General features: G+C 45.2%; 1 protein-coding gene across 4 annotated transcripts in view; it reads left to right on the top strand.

Annotated features, from left to right (window-relative positions):
- The window catches only part of BEND5 (BEN domain containing 5), a 98,429-nt gene extending 87,280 nt beyond the window's left edge, over window positions 1-11,149 (top strand). For all 4 annotated transcript variants that reach the window (XM_060231790.1, XM_060231793.1, XM_060231791.1 and 1 more), the window contains one exon: window positions 10,973-11,149. In XM_060231790.1, the coding sequence (XP_060087773.1) occupies window positions 10,973-11,130 (158 nt within the window). In that variant the 3' untranslated portion in view covers window positions 11,131-11,149. The remainder of the gene's footprint in view (window positions 1-10,972) is intronic.
- The last annotated feature ends 5,332 nt before the right edge of the window (window positions 11,150-16,481 follow it).

The raw sequence follows: 16,481 nt of genomic DNA, 5'->3' as shown, positions 1-16,481 counted from the left end.
TATGATTTAAAGTGGTATAGCCCTAGAAGGCTTGATGCACATTTTCTTCTAAACCCTTTAGATCTTCTTCGTGGTCTCTGTGCTTCACACTCATGGGATAGTGCGCCTGCGCCGATCCCCGAATCGGTAACTGAAAAAGCCCGGGATTTTTTCGCGCTCGGCGCCAGTGAGCATGCGCACGCGACCCACTGCGCATGCCCACCAGCGCCCGCGCGACAATCCCGCCAGTTCCTTTCTGACCGCCGCGCTAGAGAGGTTCACTTTCTGCTTTCCCGGTCGGTGAGATTTTTCTTCTCTCGTTTTTTGCCCGTTTCGCTGTGTAGATAGTTCCTTAGTTAGTCATAGTGTATAGTTAGATAGTGTTTAGTAAAAAAAAAAAAAAAAAAGCGTTTTTTTCCGTTTGTCTGGCGGCCTTGCCCCTTAGGGCGCTCCGCTTTCGCTTTCCCCCATTTTTCTCTCAGTCGTTTTTAACTGAGAGTTTTTTCTCGGGCGGCTGCTTATGGAAAGTCGCTGGGGGTTTTTCAAGCGCTGTCGTGCTTGCAGCAAGAAGATCGCCCCTCCGGACGGCCATTCCCTTTGCCTGCTGTGCCTTGGAGAAACGCACAGGGTAGAGTCGTGTCCGCATTGCCTTCGGTTCTCTAAACAGACTAGAAAGAACCGCGCGGCTCGATTATCGGCGGCACTGACTGAATCGGCGCTTCGGCCTCATCGACCGATGGAGTCATCGGCACCAAAGTCGACCGACACCCCGGCACAGGAGCTCGCATCGGCCGATGCCGCTCCGATATTGACTTTGGATCTGCCGGAGGAGCGTGGCGCTACAAACCGTTCCCACGAGGGTTCGAGTACGCCCGCTGAGAAACACCGAGAGGACTCGGGGACCCGAGCTCCTAAGAAGGCGAAGGCGAAGTCGAAGGAGAAGCGCAAGCGACCCCGCACTCCTTCCCCGTCGGGCGATGCATCGACTTCGACAAAACCGTCAAAGTCGGCGTGGGTCTCTCCGATTCGGAGTCCATCAGTCCGTCGGCTGTCGGCGTCGGAGCACGAGCCTGAGATCGACCTCACACAACGGTCCTCATCTTCCGGCTCCCGTCGGCGGTTGATCAGTGATTCGGCATCGGAGGTGGATGCTTCGGCACCGGTCGTAGACCCGCCGTTCAAGCCCCGACAGAGGCGAGAGCGATTTCCCGTTCTCCAGCGCTTCCCGATACCACCATGGGAACAGCGCAGGTGGCAGCCTCCCTACTCCAGATATGAATCCGTTCGTTGGTACCCCGACGAGTATCCAGACTGGGAGCAAGCGTCGGAGTTTTCTTCGATGTCGAGGGTTTCGCATCGATCCTGAAAGGCGTCGGCATCGGTTTCAGTTCCCCCAGACCGTCAGCTGGTTCCGATCGAGACCCCGCTAAGACCACCGCTGACTCAGCTTCCACCTCGAGAATCGACCCCGATGTTCTCGGAGCACTCTACCCAGCGAGACTCCTCTTCGTCGGAGTCGGAAACTGAAGAGCAGGAGTTGGAACCCTCACCGGGTCCCCAAACGGCGGAAGATCTCCCGATTTCGCCGTCGGAGGATCTTAAGTCTTACGGAGACCTCGTGAGGCGGATTGCTGCTACCCTCAAACTGCCTGTAACTCAGCCGGAGCCTGTAGTGGATGACAACGTGTTTGACATCATGCAACGCAACACGTCCACTGCAGTGGCCCTGCCGGTCACCAAGGTGATCCTTCAGGCCATCAAGGAACCTTGGAAGAAGCCTTCTTCGACACCGGTCTCTTCCAAATGGCTGGACCATATGTACAGGGTCCAGGAGGCAGGGGCCGAATTCTTATTTACCCACCCACGTCCGAACTCGGTGGTGGTCTCATCCTCGTCGAAGGCCAGGAAGGTGCATTCCTCCCTGCAGGACAAGGAGGGCAGGAAGATTGATGTAATGGGCCGCAAGGTCTATTCGGCGGGGGCACTCGGCATTAAGGTGGCCAACTACGCTGCATGCATGGCCAGATATCAGTATGCAGTGTGGGAACAGCTCTCCCCCTTCCTCTCCTCTTTAAGCGAGGATAAGAAGACGGCGGCAATGAAATTGCAGAAGGAAGGCCTCGTTGTGGCCAGACAGCAGCTGGCCGCGGCGAAACATATGGTTGAGGCTTCAGCCAAGGCTATTACTTCGGCAGTTTGCATCCGCCGGCACTCCTGGCTCAGGTCAACGGCACTCCATCAGGACACCAAGACCTTTATTGAGGACTTACCCTTTGAGGGTGATGGACTTTTCAGCGCCACAACTGACACGGCGCTGCAAGAGTTTGACAAGAGTGTCAAGACGTCTAGGAACTTGGGTGTCCAGTCGTCCTCCAAGTCCCCTAAATCCAAGCAATGGTCCAAACCCTGGTCCAAAAAACCGTACCAAAAGTTCTCCCCGGAGCAGTGGCGTCCTCGTTCTCAACAGCCCGAAAGACCATCCTACTCCGGTAACGGCAGAAGCCGTTACGGGGGCCAGCCTTCTAATAAGTCTAAAGGGGCCCGGCCACAGAAGCAGGGGGTTTGACTTCCCGCTGGCACGCGTCATCGCTCCCACTGTCGACTCCTCCATCCGTCTACGCCCTTTCCTGCCTGCCTGGGAGTTGATCTCCACAGACAGGTGGGCTCTGTCCATCGTGAAAGAGGGCTACACAATAGACTTTATTCAGACCCCAGACCAGTCCGTGGTAGTTACCACTCCCCCTTCCCCACCTCTGCTGGCGGAGGTGAACAACCTCCTACAGAAACAAGCCATAGAGGAAGTTCCATTGGAGGCCAGGACAGGAGGTTTTTACTCCCGCTACTTCCTGGTCCCCAAACGGGACGGGGGTCTGAGGCCTATCATGGACCTTCGGAGTCTGAACAAATTTATTCGGTACCAGAAGTTCAGAATGGCCACGCTGCAAACAATCCTGCCCCTCATCAATCAAGGGGACTGGATGGCGACCCTGGATCTCAAGGATGCCTATTTTCATGTCAGCATTCATCCTGCGTTCAGGCGTTTCCTAAGGTTTGCAGTGGGTGCTCGGCATTTCCAATTCAGGGCCCTGCCTTTTGGACTGTCTACTGCCCCTCGGGTGTTCACGAAGCTGATGAGTGTGGTGGCTGCCCATCTTCGTCTGCAGGGAGTCGTCGTCTTCCCATACATCGACGACTGGCTTCTTGTGGCGAGGTCGAGGGAGAGTCTAACAACTCACATTGCTATCACTCTGCGTCTTCTCGGCACCCTGGGGCTGCAGATCAACCTGGAGAAGTCCCATCTCACTCCTTCAAGGACAGTCCAATTCATAGGGGCTCTATTGGACACACAGCAGCATCGAGCATTTCTTCCTTCGCAGAGAGCGAAGGACATCATCGATCTGGTACGACTTCTTTGAAGACGGCGGTGGGGCACAGCCCAGCAGCTCCAGCGGATGCTGGGGTTGATGGCTGCGACGACAAGCGTGCTATGCTTCGCAAGACTGCACATGAGAGGCCTACAGTTATGGTTCTTGCGCCATTTTCGACCTCTCAGAGACTCACCTCGAAAGAGGTTCACCATTCCACTGGGGACTCTCCGCTCACTGCAATGGTGGGGAGTAGAGAGCAACATCTGCCAAGGGGCTCCTTTTCATCTGCCGACTCCTACAGTGACCATCGCTACCGATGCTTCCATGTGGGGGTGGGGAGCTCATCTGGAAGATCTATGTGTGGGAGGCAAGTGGACACCAAAACTGAGTCGGTGCCATATAAACTATCTAGAACTGCTGGCGGTTCACTTCGCCCTTCGATCTTTCCGTCCACTGTTAGCGGGAAAGACTGTGGCATTGCTTACGGACAACACCACTGCCCTGTGCTATATAAACAGACAGGGGGGGACTGTGTCTCGCAGGCTATGCTCGCTGGCAATAGACCTCTGGGAGGAGTGCCTCCAGTGGGACATTTTTGTAAAGGCCACACATCTGCCGGGGGTCCTCAACATACAGGCGGACTCTCTCAGCAGGGGGGGAGCCTCCCCACACGAATGGGAACTGCATTGGAGGTTCCTAGAGCCAGTGTTCCAACTTTGGGGCTACCCGCAGTTGGATGTTTTTGCCACAGCGCAGAACAAGAAGTGCCCCTTGTTCTGTGCAAGGGGAGGTGCGGATCCGGCGTCCTTGGGAGACGGACTCCTACTTCGGTGGGAGGGCTGGTTCCTGTACATGTTCCCGCCCTTACCTTTGCTGACGAGGGTGGTTCACAAGCTAGTGCAGGAGAAGCCACGCTGCATCCTAGTGACTCCGTGGTGGCCCCGTCAGAGCTGGTTCTCGATTCTGCTCCAGCAGTCGAGGGGGACCTTTTACCAGTTCCCGGCAGAACCGGACCTGTTGTCGGCCCAGGGCGGGCACGTGCTCCATCACAACGTGCCTCACCTGAAACTGACAGCGTGGTTCATCGACCTCTAGACTTTTCCTCTAGGGTCCAGCAGGTGCTTCAAAGCAGCAGGAAACCTTCCACCCGCGCCTCTTATGAGAGGAAGTGGAAGAAGTTTAGCAAATTTGTAGCTGACTCCCCGTTGCCGCCCGCCTCGGTCGGGCTGTCGGCAATCTTTGAGTTTCTTTTGTCTTTGGTGGACGAGGGACTGGTGTTCTCCTCCATCAAGGTCTACCTAGCAGCTATCTCTGCTTTCCATGGTTCGGTTGAGGGTTACACCGTTTTTGCTCACCCGCAGTCAAAAAGATTCATGAAGGGGCTGTTTCGCCTCCATCCCCCTTCTAGATCCCCTCCACAGTTGTGGGACTTGACTTTGGTTCTGGACAAGTTGACTCGCCGTCCTTTTGAACCTATGGCAACGTGTTCCCTGCAACTTTTGTCTTGGAAGACTGCATTTTTGGTTGCAATCACTTCAGCACGTCGTGCGGGGGAGCTCATGGCAATGAGGTGTGACTACCCATACCTTGCCTTTCGGGAGGCTGGGGTTTCTTTGGCTCCGGACATTACATTCCTCCCTAAAGTGGTTTCCCAGTTTCACCTTGACTTAGAAGTCTGGTTGCCTACCTTTTTCCCTAACCCTTCCTCGGATGAGGAACGCAGGCTGCATGCGTTGGATGTTAAGCGTGCCCTCCTGTTTTATTTGAATCGTTCACGGGGGTTTCGTAAGGATAATCAGCTTTTTGTCTCCTACTCTGCCCCCAAGTTAGGGTCCAAGATTTCGTCTCAAAGACTTTCCAAGTGGCTCACTGAGACGATCAAACTTTGTTATTTGTTGGCTAAGAAGCCTTTACCTGGACCTGTTCGTGGACACTCCACAAGGGCGATGGCCACGTCGGTGGCATTCCTGAAGGGCGTGTCCCTGTCTGATGTCTGCAAGGCGGCTACCTGGTCTTCTCCGCATGCCTTCATGAAGCACTGTGCGCTGGACGTGCATGCTCAGCAGAGGACTCGGTTGGGAGCTGTGGTGCTACAAGCTGTTTCTTCGGGCTGACCGTCTTCCCACCTCCAGGTATGCTTGCTTGCTAATCTCCCATGAGTGTGAAGCACAGAGACCACGAAGAAGATAGACAGGTTGCTTACCTGTAACTGTAGATCTTCGAGTGGTCATCTGTGCATTCACACTACCCGCCCTCCTTCCCCGCTGCTGACGGTCTCCTTCCAACAAGAGGCTCTCGGCGGTCAGGAAGGAACTGGCGGGATTGTCGCGCGGGCGCTGGTGGGCATGCACAGTGGGTCGCGTGCGCATGCTCACTGGCGCCGAGCGCGAAAAAATCCCAGGCTTTTTCAGTTACCGATTCGGGGATCGGCGCAGGCGCACTATCCCATGAGTGTGAATGCACAGATGACCACTCGAAGATCTACAGTTACAGGTAAGCAACCTGTCTTTTCCTTAAACTATTGTCATTTCACCTATTGTTCACCCCTTAGCACTGGGTTGGCAAGTGCTCCCCAACTCTTGTCATCTTTTTATTTCATAGCTGCTCTGCAGCCCTTTTGATATCAAGTGCCATCAGTCAGGTTCCATTTTGATCCATGTGGAACCTGTCTCTCCTATATAGGCTTGGCTTGTTTCAAAATATTCCCCAGTGCTTTACAAATAAAAATCCTGCCCCCAGTACTACAATCGCATCCACATGTTGATAGCCCTAATATCCTCTCTAGCTTTTTCTGCACATGGGATAGTAGCATTTCTGAAAACGCTGTGTTGGTTCTAGATTTTCACTTCATGTCTAACAATTTACATTTCTCATCCAAGAACACATGGCTGCGTTTTCTCAAAGTAGTCAGTGCCAAACTGAACCTCTATCACTGATTGTTCTCCCATACAACCAGGCAGACAGTCTAGGCAGCACATGATGTACACAGCCTTTGCACCAGCCAGGCAGTACACAGTATGGCTAAAATACCCATTACAAATCTGTCTCTCTAAAATCCTAATTTATTGAATCACACACTATTTAGAGATCACCTTCCCTAGTCAGCAGTTTGTCCTCTTTGGGAGACAATATAAGTTCATCATCTGAGGAAGGGTGCCTTCTAAGGGACTGTTTTTCTTCTCTTCAGCCTGACTTTCAGCTACCTCAGGAGCTTTCTCCATAGAAGCAAGACATCTATAGCAGGTTCTTAAATCTCATCCACATACTTCTCTCTCAGCTTCTCTAGATCAGTAGTCTTGGTCTCAAGACAACAGATCCACTCCCTGAAAGCCAAGAGTTCATTGCAGATTCTGTCCAAAGGCGACAGTCTGTATGATACATTAGAAAGTCCCAACCTGCTTCTTCTAGTTTTCTCTGTCCTTAAGGCTTTTAATATCCTTAAAGCTTTTAAATCTGAAAGCTTATGGTATTAATGCAGATTGAATTTATTGTAAAATTTACTGTAGTGAAATGGAAAAAACTCTAGTTTTGTGACTCTCTCCCCCTATTGCTACACAATCACAGTGTGGTCAACTTACTTGTCTCATCTTATTTAGTTATTTTGTCACCGATGTTTTCACTATTAGCTTGCAGATCTTGAGGCAGATTTCTAACAACTTATTGCTGAGTTGGGAACTGTAGTTTCAGAAAACATATAGTGCCTTCTTGAAACATGTATCTTGATTGTAATGTATAGTGCTTTGGTATTGAAGTAGATGGGATGTATTTTGCCTTCATAACAATTTGTCATTTTTTCCCCCCATTCAGAGCAGCATTTGAAGATTTTTCTTCCCCTTCCTCTATTTTTCTTGTTGTAATTTCAATGCATATTGACATCTACTAGGGATGGGCAAAAAACCAGCTAATGAACCTAAGTTCATCACAAATTTTGGTCTGTTTGGGGTTCGGGAACCGGAGTTCGTGAACTGAAGAACTGCACTAAGCGGTTAAACTGGGATGAACTATCATGAATTTTGGTGCAATTTGTGGTAGTTTGTGAAGGTTCATAAAGAGCAGAAAGCAGGAGAAACAGTTTAGCGGTTGGGAGCTTCCTGTTGTTCAGCTGTTGGATTAAAATGGTTCTGAGCCATTTAAACCACTGCTGCTTTTTGCTCTGTGCAGCTATCCACTGACAGCAAAAAATGGGTTTAAATAGCCTTGCCTTCTCCCCAGGAAAAGTCATGGATAGCAGAAGGGAGGGTTTAAATGGCTTTCAGCTATTTAAACTGCCACCGATTTCCCACTCACCTTACGCCACTCTCACATTCCTCTTATCAGCGGGGCTTCCTTCTGATTTCATACTATCTGCCCCAGGGCTGCAAGTAACATTGGCGTTTTAGCACAGCAAACAGAAACCTCTAAAAACCGGTTTCTGTTTGCCATGTGAAAACGCCAATGTTACTTGCAACCCCAGGGTAGAGAGTGTGAAATCGGAAGGAAGCCCTGCTGAGAAGAAGAATGTGTGAGCAGCGGAAGGTGAGTGGGAAATTGGTCCCTAGTTTTAGCTTCTTGTGGCTTTTCATGGAGGGCAGAAAACAGGGCCAAAATGCTACAGCAAAAAGCCATGGGGAGTAGAAAAGAGGGTTTAAATAGAAGGCCTGAAGTGCCTTCTCAGGGGTGCTTCACCCCTACTTTTCTGCTGGCTGTGGCTTTCCATAATCAGGAGAAAGTTGGAAGGGAAGACCCTTTCCAGGAGATCCCACCCACTATCTCCTGTCTGCAGTGAGCTGTGGCCAGGAGAAAGGTGGAAGGGAAGTGTCTTCCTGGGCTGCTTAGTGCAGCTCCTTTAAACTGGCTGCATGAGGGAGCCCAAGAGAGACAGCTGAGACAGCAGTGAGAGACTTCTCTGTGCTGGCCCAGTTGTCATGGGCTTGCTCGCACAGCCCATTCAGAGATGCTGTGCCAGGCACCCTGAGGCAGATGAGCCAGCGTGGAGAAGTCTCTCAGCTGCCTTGGGCTGCCTGGCACAGCCCCTTTCACTGGGCTGCATGAGTGGATCCAAGACAGCTCCCTGCTGGTTCAGCTGCACAAGCAAGCCTGAGACAACTGGGCCAGCAAAAAGGAAGGGGTGAAGTACCTTTCTCAGGCAGTTCACTGGTTATGCCCAGCCACAGCTACCAGATAGGAAGGGGTTAAGTGCCTTCCAAGGGGGCTTTTCTCCCCTTCCTTTTTGCTGGTCAGGGAAAGCTGCAGCCAGCAGAAAAGAGAGGTGAAATGTCCCCAGGAATCATAGAATCATAGAGTTGGAAAGGACCCACAGGGTCATCTAGTCCAACCCCCTGCATAATACAGGAAATTCACAAATACTTCCCCCTAAATTCATAGGATCTACATCGCTGTCAGATGACCATCTAGCCTCTGTTTAAAAACCACCAAGGAAGGAGAGCCCACCGCCTCCCGGGGAAACCTGTTCCACTGAGGAACCATTCTGTCAGGAAGTTCTTCCTAATGTTGAGCTGGAAACTCTTGATTTAAATTCAATCCATTGGTTCTGGCCCTACCTTCTGGGGACACAGAAAACAATTCTGCACCATCCTCTATATGACAGCCCTTCAAGTACTTGAAGATGGTGATCATAGCTCTTCATCCCATATTTAACTCTCTGGTTTTGCCCCTACCCACTTCAAAGTTGCAGATACTAAGGGTTTAAATGGCTCTGGATGGTAGTGCCACTAAGCTGCTTGGTTTAAATGGCTCAGAGCCATTTAAATCCCTGCTTTCTGCTATTCTCCCCCCCCCTCCCACTTTTGCAGGGTGCAGAAAACAGGGTTTTAAACTTTAAATGGCCTATACAAACTGTTCAATTCATTATATATATGTGGTTCAGTTCATCGCTCAGTCATGAACCACAAACCAAACTGCAAAAATGTGGTTCATGCCCACCCCTCCCATCTATCCTTTTAGTTTTAGCTGCGATTGTAATGTTTTTAAATGTTTAGTAATGTTTACATTTCAGAAAGTGAATTCATAAAATCTATTTGAATGATTTGCATTTTTATTCTCTATGCCTAGAAAAGCTTTTTTGAAGATGGAGTAAGACTATTATGGTGCTATTTTATCTTGCTGTTTAGTATTCCCTGTTGTGTAGTTTATTTTAAGGAAGTTTTTAAAGTTTATGGTCCACAAATACTGTAAAATAAGTTTTCATTAAATTTCTGATAGGTATCAGAAGGCACTACAGTGGATGTAGAGTAGTTCATTGTCATAATTTTAATATGGTGCATTAACAATGCTATAAACTTGCTAATTAAGTGAATCTCCATGATTTCCTATTATATTAAGCAATCCAAATGGCCAGTGATGAGATTTCTTGGTAAAGTAAAGCTTAAGTTGTTTAATGGGTTTGAAAGTCATTTATTAGAATAAGAAGGAATAGCCACGCAGTTGCATATATCACAACAGAAATGGCAATATGTATTAATGCATAATATATACCCTGGGCTGAGGAGCTAAAAATAATGGGGCATGTCCTTTTTAGCTCTGTCTTGGTAAGTCTGCTATTTACCTATCGTGACTTCCTTCCTAAGTGTAGTCCAAGCATTTACTATAATCCATATACTTGAGAATTAGAATTGCAAGCTTCTAGCCGAGATATAGAAGGTCTTTCTATCTCAGCAGTGGACTCTGTCAATTAACAGAATCTTCCCTTAGGCTGTCTCATTGTAGTTTACACAATTCTTCAACACTGAAGAAGTTTCACGCCAATTAGTTTCTTATACTAACATACCGCTGAAGCAGATCAGGCATTTGTTTATCAGCTAAGCTAAGGATAATAGTAATGAGACTAGACAAGCAAGTGCAAGAAGTGGCTATGCTAGTTAGGAATGACGTGTCTTGGGATCCTAGAATGTTGTTCCCCTTGTGATTCTCTGGCCACTCTGGAGGTTTTCCTTTACTGCAGTGCTTGCTTCCTCTGCCCCTAGCACTTACGTATAAATGCTCCTTGAAAAAATTGATCTGAAAAAATTGATCTTGCTTATGTGGCAGAGGAAACAAATGCCTCAGTGGAGGAAGGCCTCCGCAGCAGCAGGAGAGAAGTATGAGGGGAAAGATATAATAGGATCCAAGAATATGAGACTGCTGTGTTCATTGCAAAAGCAAAATTGAGAAGGGAAAGAGCATGATATTCCTCAGAATATCCTCATGTTGTGATTGTTCTGTGAGCACGTGGAGAGTCTGTGGATGTGTTCACACACACTAAATAATGTGCTTTGCAACTGGATTTTTACTGTGTAAGAGAAGCAAAATCCACTTGCAAACAGTCACCGTGTGAAAACACCCTAAATTTGGCTGGGCCAAGCGAGTTGTCAGAAATGAGAGATGGCTACTTTAAAGATTATGATTCAAAATACCAATCAGCAGCATTTGTGCTAAAAATATTCTTTATTATTATTTTGTCTATGTTCACAACATTAGCCTGTAAAAAATTTTACTGTAATGCAGTTTTCTTGGTAGTTTCTTTGTCACTTTTACAATTTCTTCAGTGAACTTCTTCCCAGTGCATTTGTTGGTTACCTTGCTAATTGAGTCATAGTATGTAAAAATTGCTGAGGTATCAATCTAAATGCCATTTCTCTTCATTCCAGAATGTTTGTATGACCGGATAGCACAAGAAACTGTGGATGAAACTGAAATTGCACAGAGACTCTCCAAAGTGAACAAGTACATTTGTGAAAAAATCATGGATATCAATAAATCATGTAAAAATGAAGAAAAAAGAGAAGCAAAATATAATTTGCAATAAATTTTGAATTTTTAATAAAGTGTTAGTGTTTTGGTCTGGTGGTGGTGTTGATTTTCGTGGCATTCACATTTGAGGGGTGACTGACTTTTTGGTGTGGATTGTATTATTTTTTTATACTCCTGAAAAGTCCACTATAAAAAATTGTAGGGATGTGGTGATACACAAAACTTGGTGAACGATGACAAACCATGGAATTCCCGAATTGTACCAAGGAAAGCAACATATTAACTAGCAGCTTCTAATTTTGCAAGTCCCAGATCTGAACACTCACATTGTCATCCTATTAGCTCATCAGAGTTGCTTTCTAGCTCCCTTGTTTCTCAGATTTTGTACTTTATTCTTAAATTGATTAAACATCAAGTTTTATGTCTTACTTTATTTGAATATATGCCATTTATTTTCAGTTAGTACCATTAAAGTCAGAAGGACTGCACAAAATACATACAGTGTAGATTGCAGCCAATAGCTATTTACATCACTGTTGTATGTTTAGATATTTATATATGTTATTTTTAATAAGAGAGAGCAGCTACTGCAAAATGCTGGATCTGAGCTGTAGTTCCTATTTAGCACATGTTAGTTACCACTTAGAGGCCATATAGTTTAATAGTATTTGTATTTCTTTTTAGAAGGCATAATGTAGCATAATAGAGAAAGATTTTTTGTTGTTGTTCAAGAAAAGTGTGTCTTAGAAAAAGGTAGATTTTGCAGTACTGTGTGGCTTCAATTCTATAAATCAGCTATGGTAAGATAAGTTTAAGTTCTAGGAATGTTACCTTTCTAGTTAAGAGTTTCAGAAAAGTTGAAGTGGGAACATCAGGGCTTTTTTTGTAGCAGGAACTCCTTTGCATATTAGGCCCTGTAAGCTCCTAGAGGATTGGCCACATCAGGGGTGTGTGGCCTAATATGCAAAGAAGTTCCAGCTACAAAAAAAGCCCTGATGTTCCCACTTCAACTTTTCTGAAACTCTTAACTAGAAATGTAACATTCCTAGAACTTAAGCTTATTTTACCATAGCTGGGGAACATTATGGCCAGTCCCATTTGTCATTACTTGATGGCGTTTGTTTTCCTCCTCCTGTTGTTTCTTATTCCATAAAGTAACCTTCAGAATAGTCTTTTCACAAATATGTGTGTGTTGATGCTATGGATCTGTGTAACAAGTGGATAATTCAAAAGGTTTAATGATTTGGATCTGTTTCATTTTCTTTATTTACAAAAAGGAGTGCTTTTCCTGCCTTCTGTTTTTTGTTCATATTCCCAAGATGAGTCTATTTGATATTTTAGATAGGGATATATTCTCATCTTCCTTTTTTTTTTTGTATTAATATCTAAATACTCTAATTGGAACTTTTTTTTTAAGCAAACTTTGATAACTAATGGAGGAGCTCTACTTGAAAATGAAAAGGACCTGGAAGTTTGTGGTTTAAAATGCTTAGCAGGAGGTCAAAGTGAAGATTGAAGAAGGATTGAGAAACTTGGCAGAGCATAAAGTTTTGGCTTCTTTTGGTTTTTTAGGTCTTAACAAAAATTGTTCTAGTTTAGAGCTGTTCTGTATATGGAGTTTGGGCATCTAGCATGAACATGTAATAAAGGAGTAGGCAGAAGGAAATGAGGGAGTTGGGCAGCCTGTGAGAAGCTTTCTGCCTGTTTCTGGAAAACCATGGTTACAGGTGTTTTTTTCTTTCAAATTTTCCATTTTTCCATGATCTACCTTAACAGAACTCGATTAAAAGAGCTTCTCCCCCCCCCCCCCAAAAAAAAAAAGCTCATGAGATTCTTAGAAGGTCAAAATTGACATTATGGCTTGGATCCTAACTTGTGATAGTGTTTCACTCACTGATGTTTCCTACCCTCCCCCTTTGTGCTGTTCCACAATATGAAAAGTGACTCAGAAAGCTGCAGCAAGAAAAAAGGAATTGGAAAACGTTGAGAACTTTTGCAGAAGTAGAAGTTCTTTGCATTTTCGTAAGGGCAGTTTTGGTTCTAAATTCTTTTCCTTCTTTTTATGTGAAGAAGAAGGAGAGTTGGTTTTAATACCCCGCCCTTCACTACCAAAGGACTCTTGAAGCAGCTTACAATCACCTTCCCTTCCTCTCCCCACAACAGACACTCTGTGGGGTAGGTGGGGCTAAGAGAGCTCTGAGAGAACTGTGACTGGCCCAAGGACACCCAGCTGGTTTTATGTGGAGGAGTGGGAAAGTAAACCTGGTTCTCCAGATTAGCCTGCTGCTCTTAACCACTACACCAAACAGGTATAGTCACATGAGGCCCACTTGCAGTTTAAAACTGTACAGCCCACTCACAGCTTCACTACCTCATCTGCTGTTTGTGTAAACAAAGGTATTAGTCATTATCTGTAGCAAATCTATTGCTTATCGGTTGTTGTCTGGAAGAAAGAGCTCTTCTCGCAAAGCCATAATCTTTAAGTGGAGGGCAAGGTTCTTAAGTCTTTAAAAAGAAGTTGTGCCATTTGATAGGGGATTTTTTTTTAAGTATGAGCAAGGATCAAACAGCAGTCATGTGCATCATCCCTAATGAACATTACTAACAACTTGTTTTATTGAGAATGTGAGAAGTTAGCAGAATATACATTTATACAAGGTACATTGTCACAGGCTTCAGTGTGTATGTGTTTACAGGTGGTTGTCAGAAGTTGGAATCTTGTGCTATGTCTGCAGGGAGCACTTTATGGATGCTCTTTTCTAGTGCAGTACAGTTCTAGTAATCCATGCAGCAAATGGATTGTCCATAGACTTTCTATGCCCATCTACACAGTAGGTACAAGGATTTGTTGCCATTTGCACATCTGAGAAGAGAACTACCAGTACAGTTTCTCTGCCAAATTGGTATCCATTTTATCAGCCTTTTCTGTTCCTTGTTTTACCACTGATGCACTGATACCACAGAAGCTTCTGTGGAGATCTAGTTCAACTTTTCTTTACTATGGCAAAAGCTATGTTTTAGCATTGTGATTGCTCTCGTCCTTAATAAAAACCAGTCCGTGTATATAGAGTGCAAGTTATGACTTGAGCATAGCTTGTTTAAATGTCTTATGAAAGTCACTTTAAATGAATGTATTTTAGATTAATATCTAAAGATTGGGCATTTTAAGATTCATATTTCACCTCTTAACTCTTTCCTCCCCGTGCATCCTGCACAGTAATTCCTAGAAACTCTTAGCAAGACAGACAAGTGTTTCAGTATGCCAAAAAAGGATGGAAGTTCTATTAATTGAGAAAGGGTTTCTGACATGTCTGCAACCACAGCTACTGCCATTTTGATACCAGCAGCCTGCATATCTGCTGGAAAATGTTTTCTGTGAACTAGAGGGTACAATCAGGTTCATTTGAAACATTGTGTGTTTACTCTGGCAACTGATGGCTGACAGTCTGGGTATTTTGACTTCACACCTGGCATAGTTCGTTAAATTTAAAAAATGCAGTCTTTTCCAGGTTTGACACATTCTGTTGTGCTGAATGTTGAAAACTATTCACTTTTTGACCCAGTCTTCACTATCAGTAAAACCATATTTTATTTGTACAATACTATAGTGCACTGTAGAAAACATTTTGATGTTTAAAGATTGCAATTATGAAGTATACAAAGCAGTGATTGTCAGTTTGCTCAGTGTTAATTTGTGTTATTCCTAGGCAGTAGCCTGAAGATCACATTAGCCTTTGTTATTAGATGAAAAGACTGCAGTTGAAAGTAGAATCATTTTAAAATATATAGTCAGTTTTGCATTTTGATAGATTTTCTGAGACCTACTAGATGTTATGTTCTGTCTTCTTTGGAGAGAAAAACTAAGCTAACATATAGAGCAGCCTTGAAATATTGAATTTTCTCCAATTTTTATTTATTTAACGGAAACATCCATCCCAAGGGCTGTTTACGGCCTTCGAAACCACTTGGTCTGGCCCTCAGGGATTGCTGGACAGAGCCAAGCCACATGGTGGCCTCCCTGGGGCCCGGCTAGCTGGTGAGGATTGTGAGGCACAGCTGCACTGTGCAGCGCCCTCCCTGGGGAATGGCTGGCCAGCAGGGATCGTGGGGCCAAGCCACACAGTGGCCTCCCTGGGGCCTGGCTGGCTAGCCAAGATCACTGCGAGGCCTGGAAAAGTCATTGTCACAGTTCAGGTAAGTTTTCCCCTCATTTCTTTATTTTCCTTTCTATTTCTTCTCCCCATTTCTTTGTTTCCCTTAATTCCCTTTCATTATTTCCCTTTCTTTCCTTTCTTACCCCCATTTCTTTATTTCCCTTTATTACCCTTTCTTCCCCCATTTCTTTATTTCCATTTCTTCCCCACCTTTCTTTATTTCCATTTTATTCCCCCCATTTCTTTATTTCCCTTTATCATCCTTTCTTCTTCCTTTTCTTTATTTTCTGTTATTGCCCAGCTACCACCAGTTCAATTTGCACTTGATTATCCCAGATGGTGTGGCCTAATATGCTAATGAGTGTGTGACATAATATGCAAATATTAGGGAATGTTGTCTAATATGCTAATACGTTCCTGTTGGGCTTTTTCTACCAAAAAAAGCCCTGGACCTAGGCATTTGCCTAGGATGGTGGGTTGGGGGTGTGTATGTGTGTGCCAAATTAGGCTCTCCCCACATGACTTCAAATAGAAAAACAATTGTTTGCATTAATTTTGCCGGCCTGAATCATTCTCCCTCAACAGAGCACTGTTTTTTAAGCTGATAATTTTGTATGGCCCCCAAATGATGTTATAAATAGCCAAATGGCACTTGGCAGAAAAAAAGGTTCCCCATCCCTGATTTAAAGCATCTGTAAATTGTCACTTAACATGTTGCTCATGAGGTGACTTCCAACAAACATTAAAATGAAGATAACAAAACAAAAATTGGGTAAAATTTGACTTCGACAAATGGGAGAAATGTAACATCAAAGAACCAACAATAAAATCATACGATTAGCACACAAAATCTAAGGGATAGAGGGATGTACCTATTAAATGAAAGATCAGCACAACAGATGATTGGGGGGGTGGCATCTAAAGCTAAAAAACCTTAGCACTAAGGAAAGTGCTGTGGGAAGTGTTATTTCAACTGTGATGCGATTTTACTTCAGTGCTTGGAAATGATGTACTATTCTGTTAACTGAATTCCACATCTCATTTCTATCACTTTTTCATCCTCTTAATACAATGTTGCAGTAATTTTTACTTTGATGACATTTTTTACCTTGCTGCAATTCTGTGAGATCATTTTTCAGAACAAAATTATGATGCTAAGAGAAATGAAGTAGCATGGAATAATTCTAGATTCATGGATAAACCATCTGTTGACAATGGGAATCTTGGGTCCAAAGCAGTAGATCTATCTTGT

This window comes from Heteronotia binoei, chromosome 2 (genome assembly GCF_032191835.1).
Source record: "Heteronotia binoei isolate CCM8104 ecotype False Entrance Well chromosome 2, APGP_CSIRO_Hbin_v1, whole genome shotgun sequence".
NCBI classification, from domain to species: domain Eukaryota; kingdom Metazoa; phylum Chordata; class Lepidosauria; order Squamata; family Gekkonidae; genus Heteronotia; species Heteronotia binoei.
The sequence above is the reverse complement of the archived record's forward strand: the minus strand, read 5'-3'. Positions and strand labels throughout refer to the sequence as shown.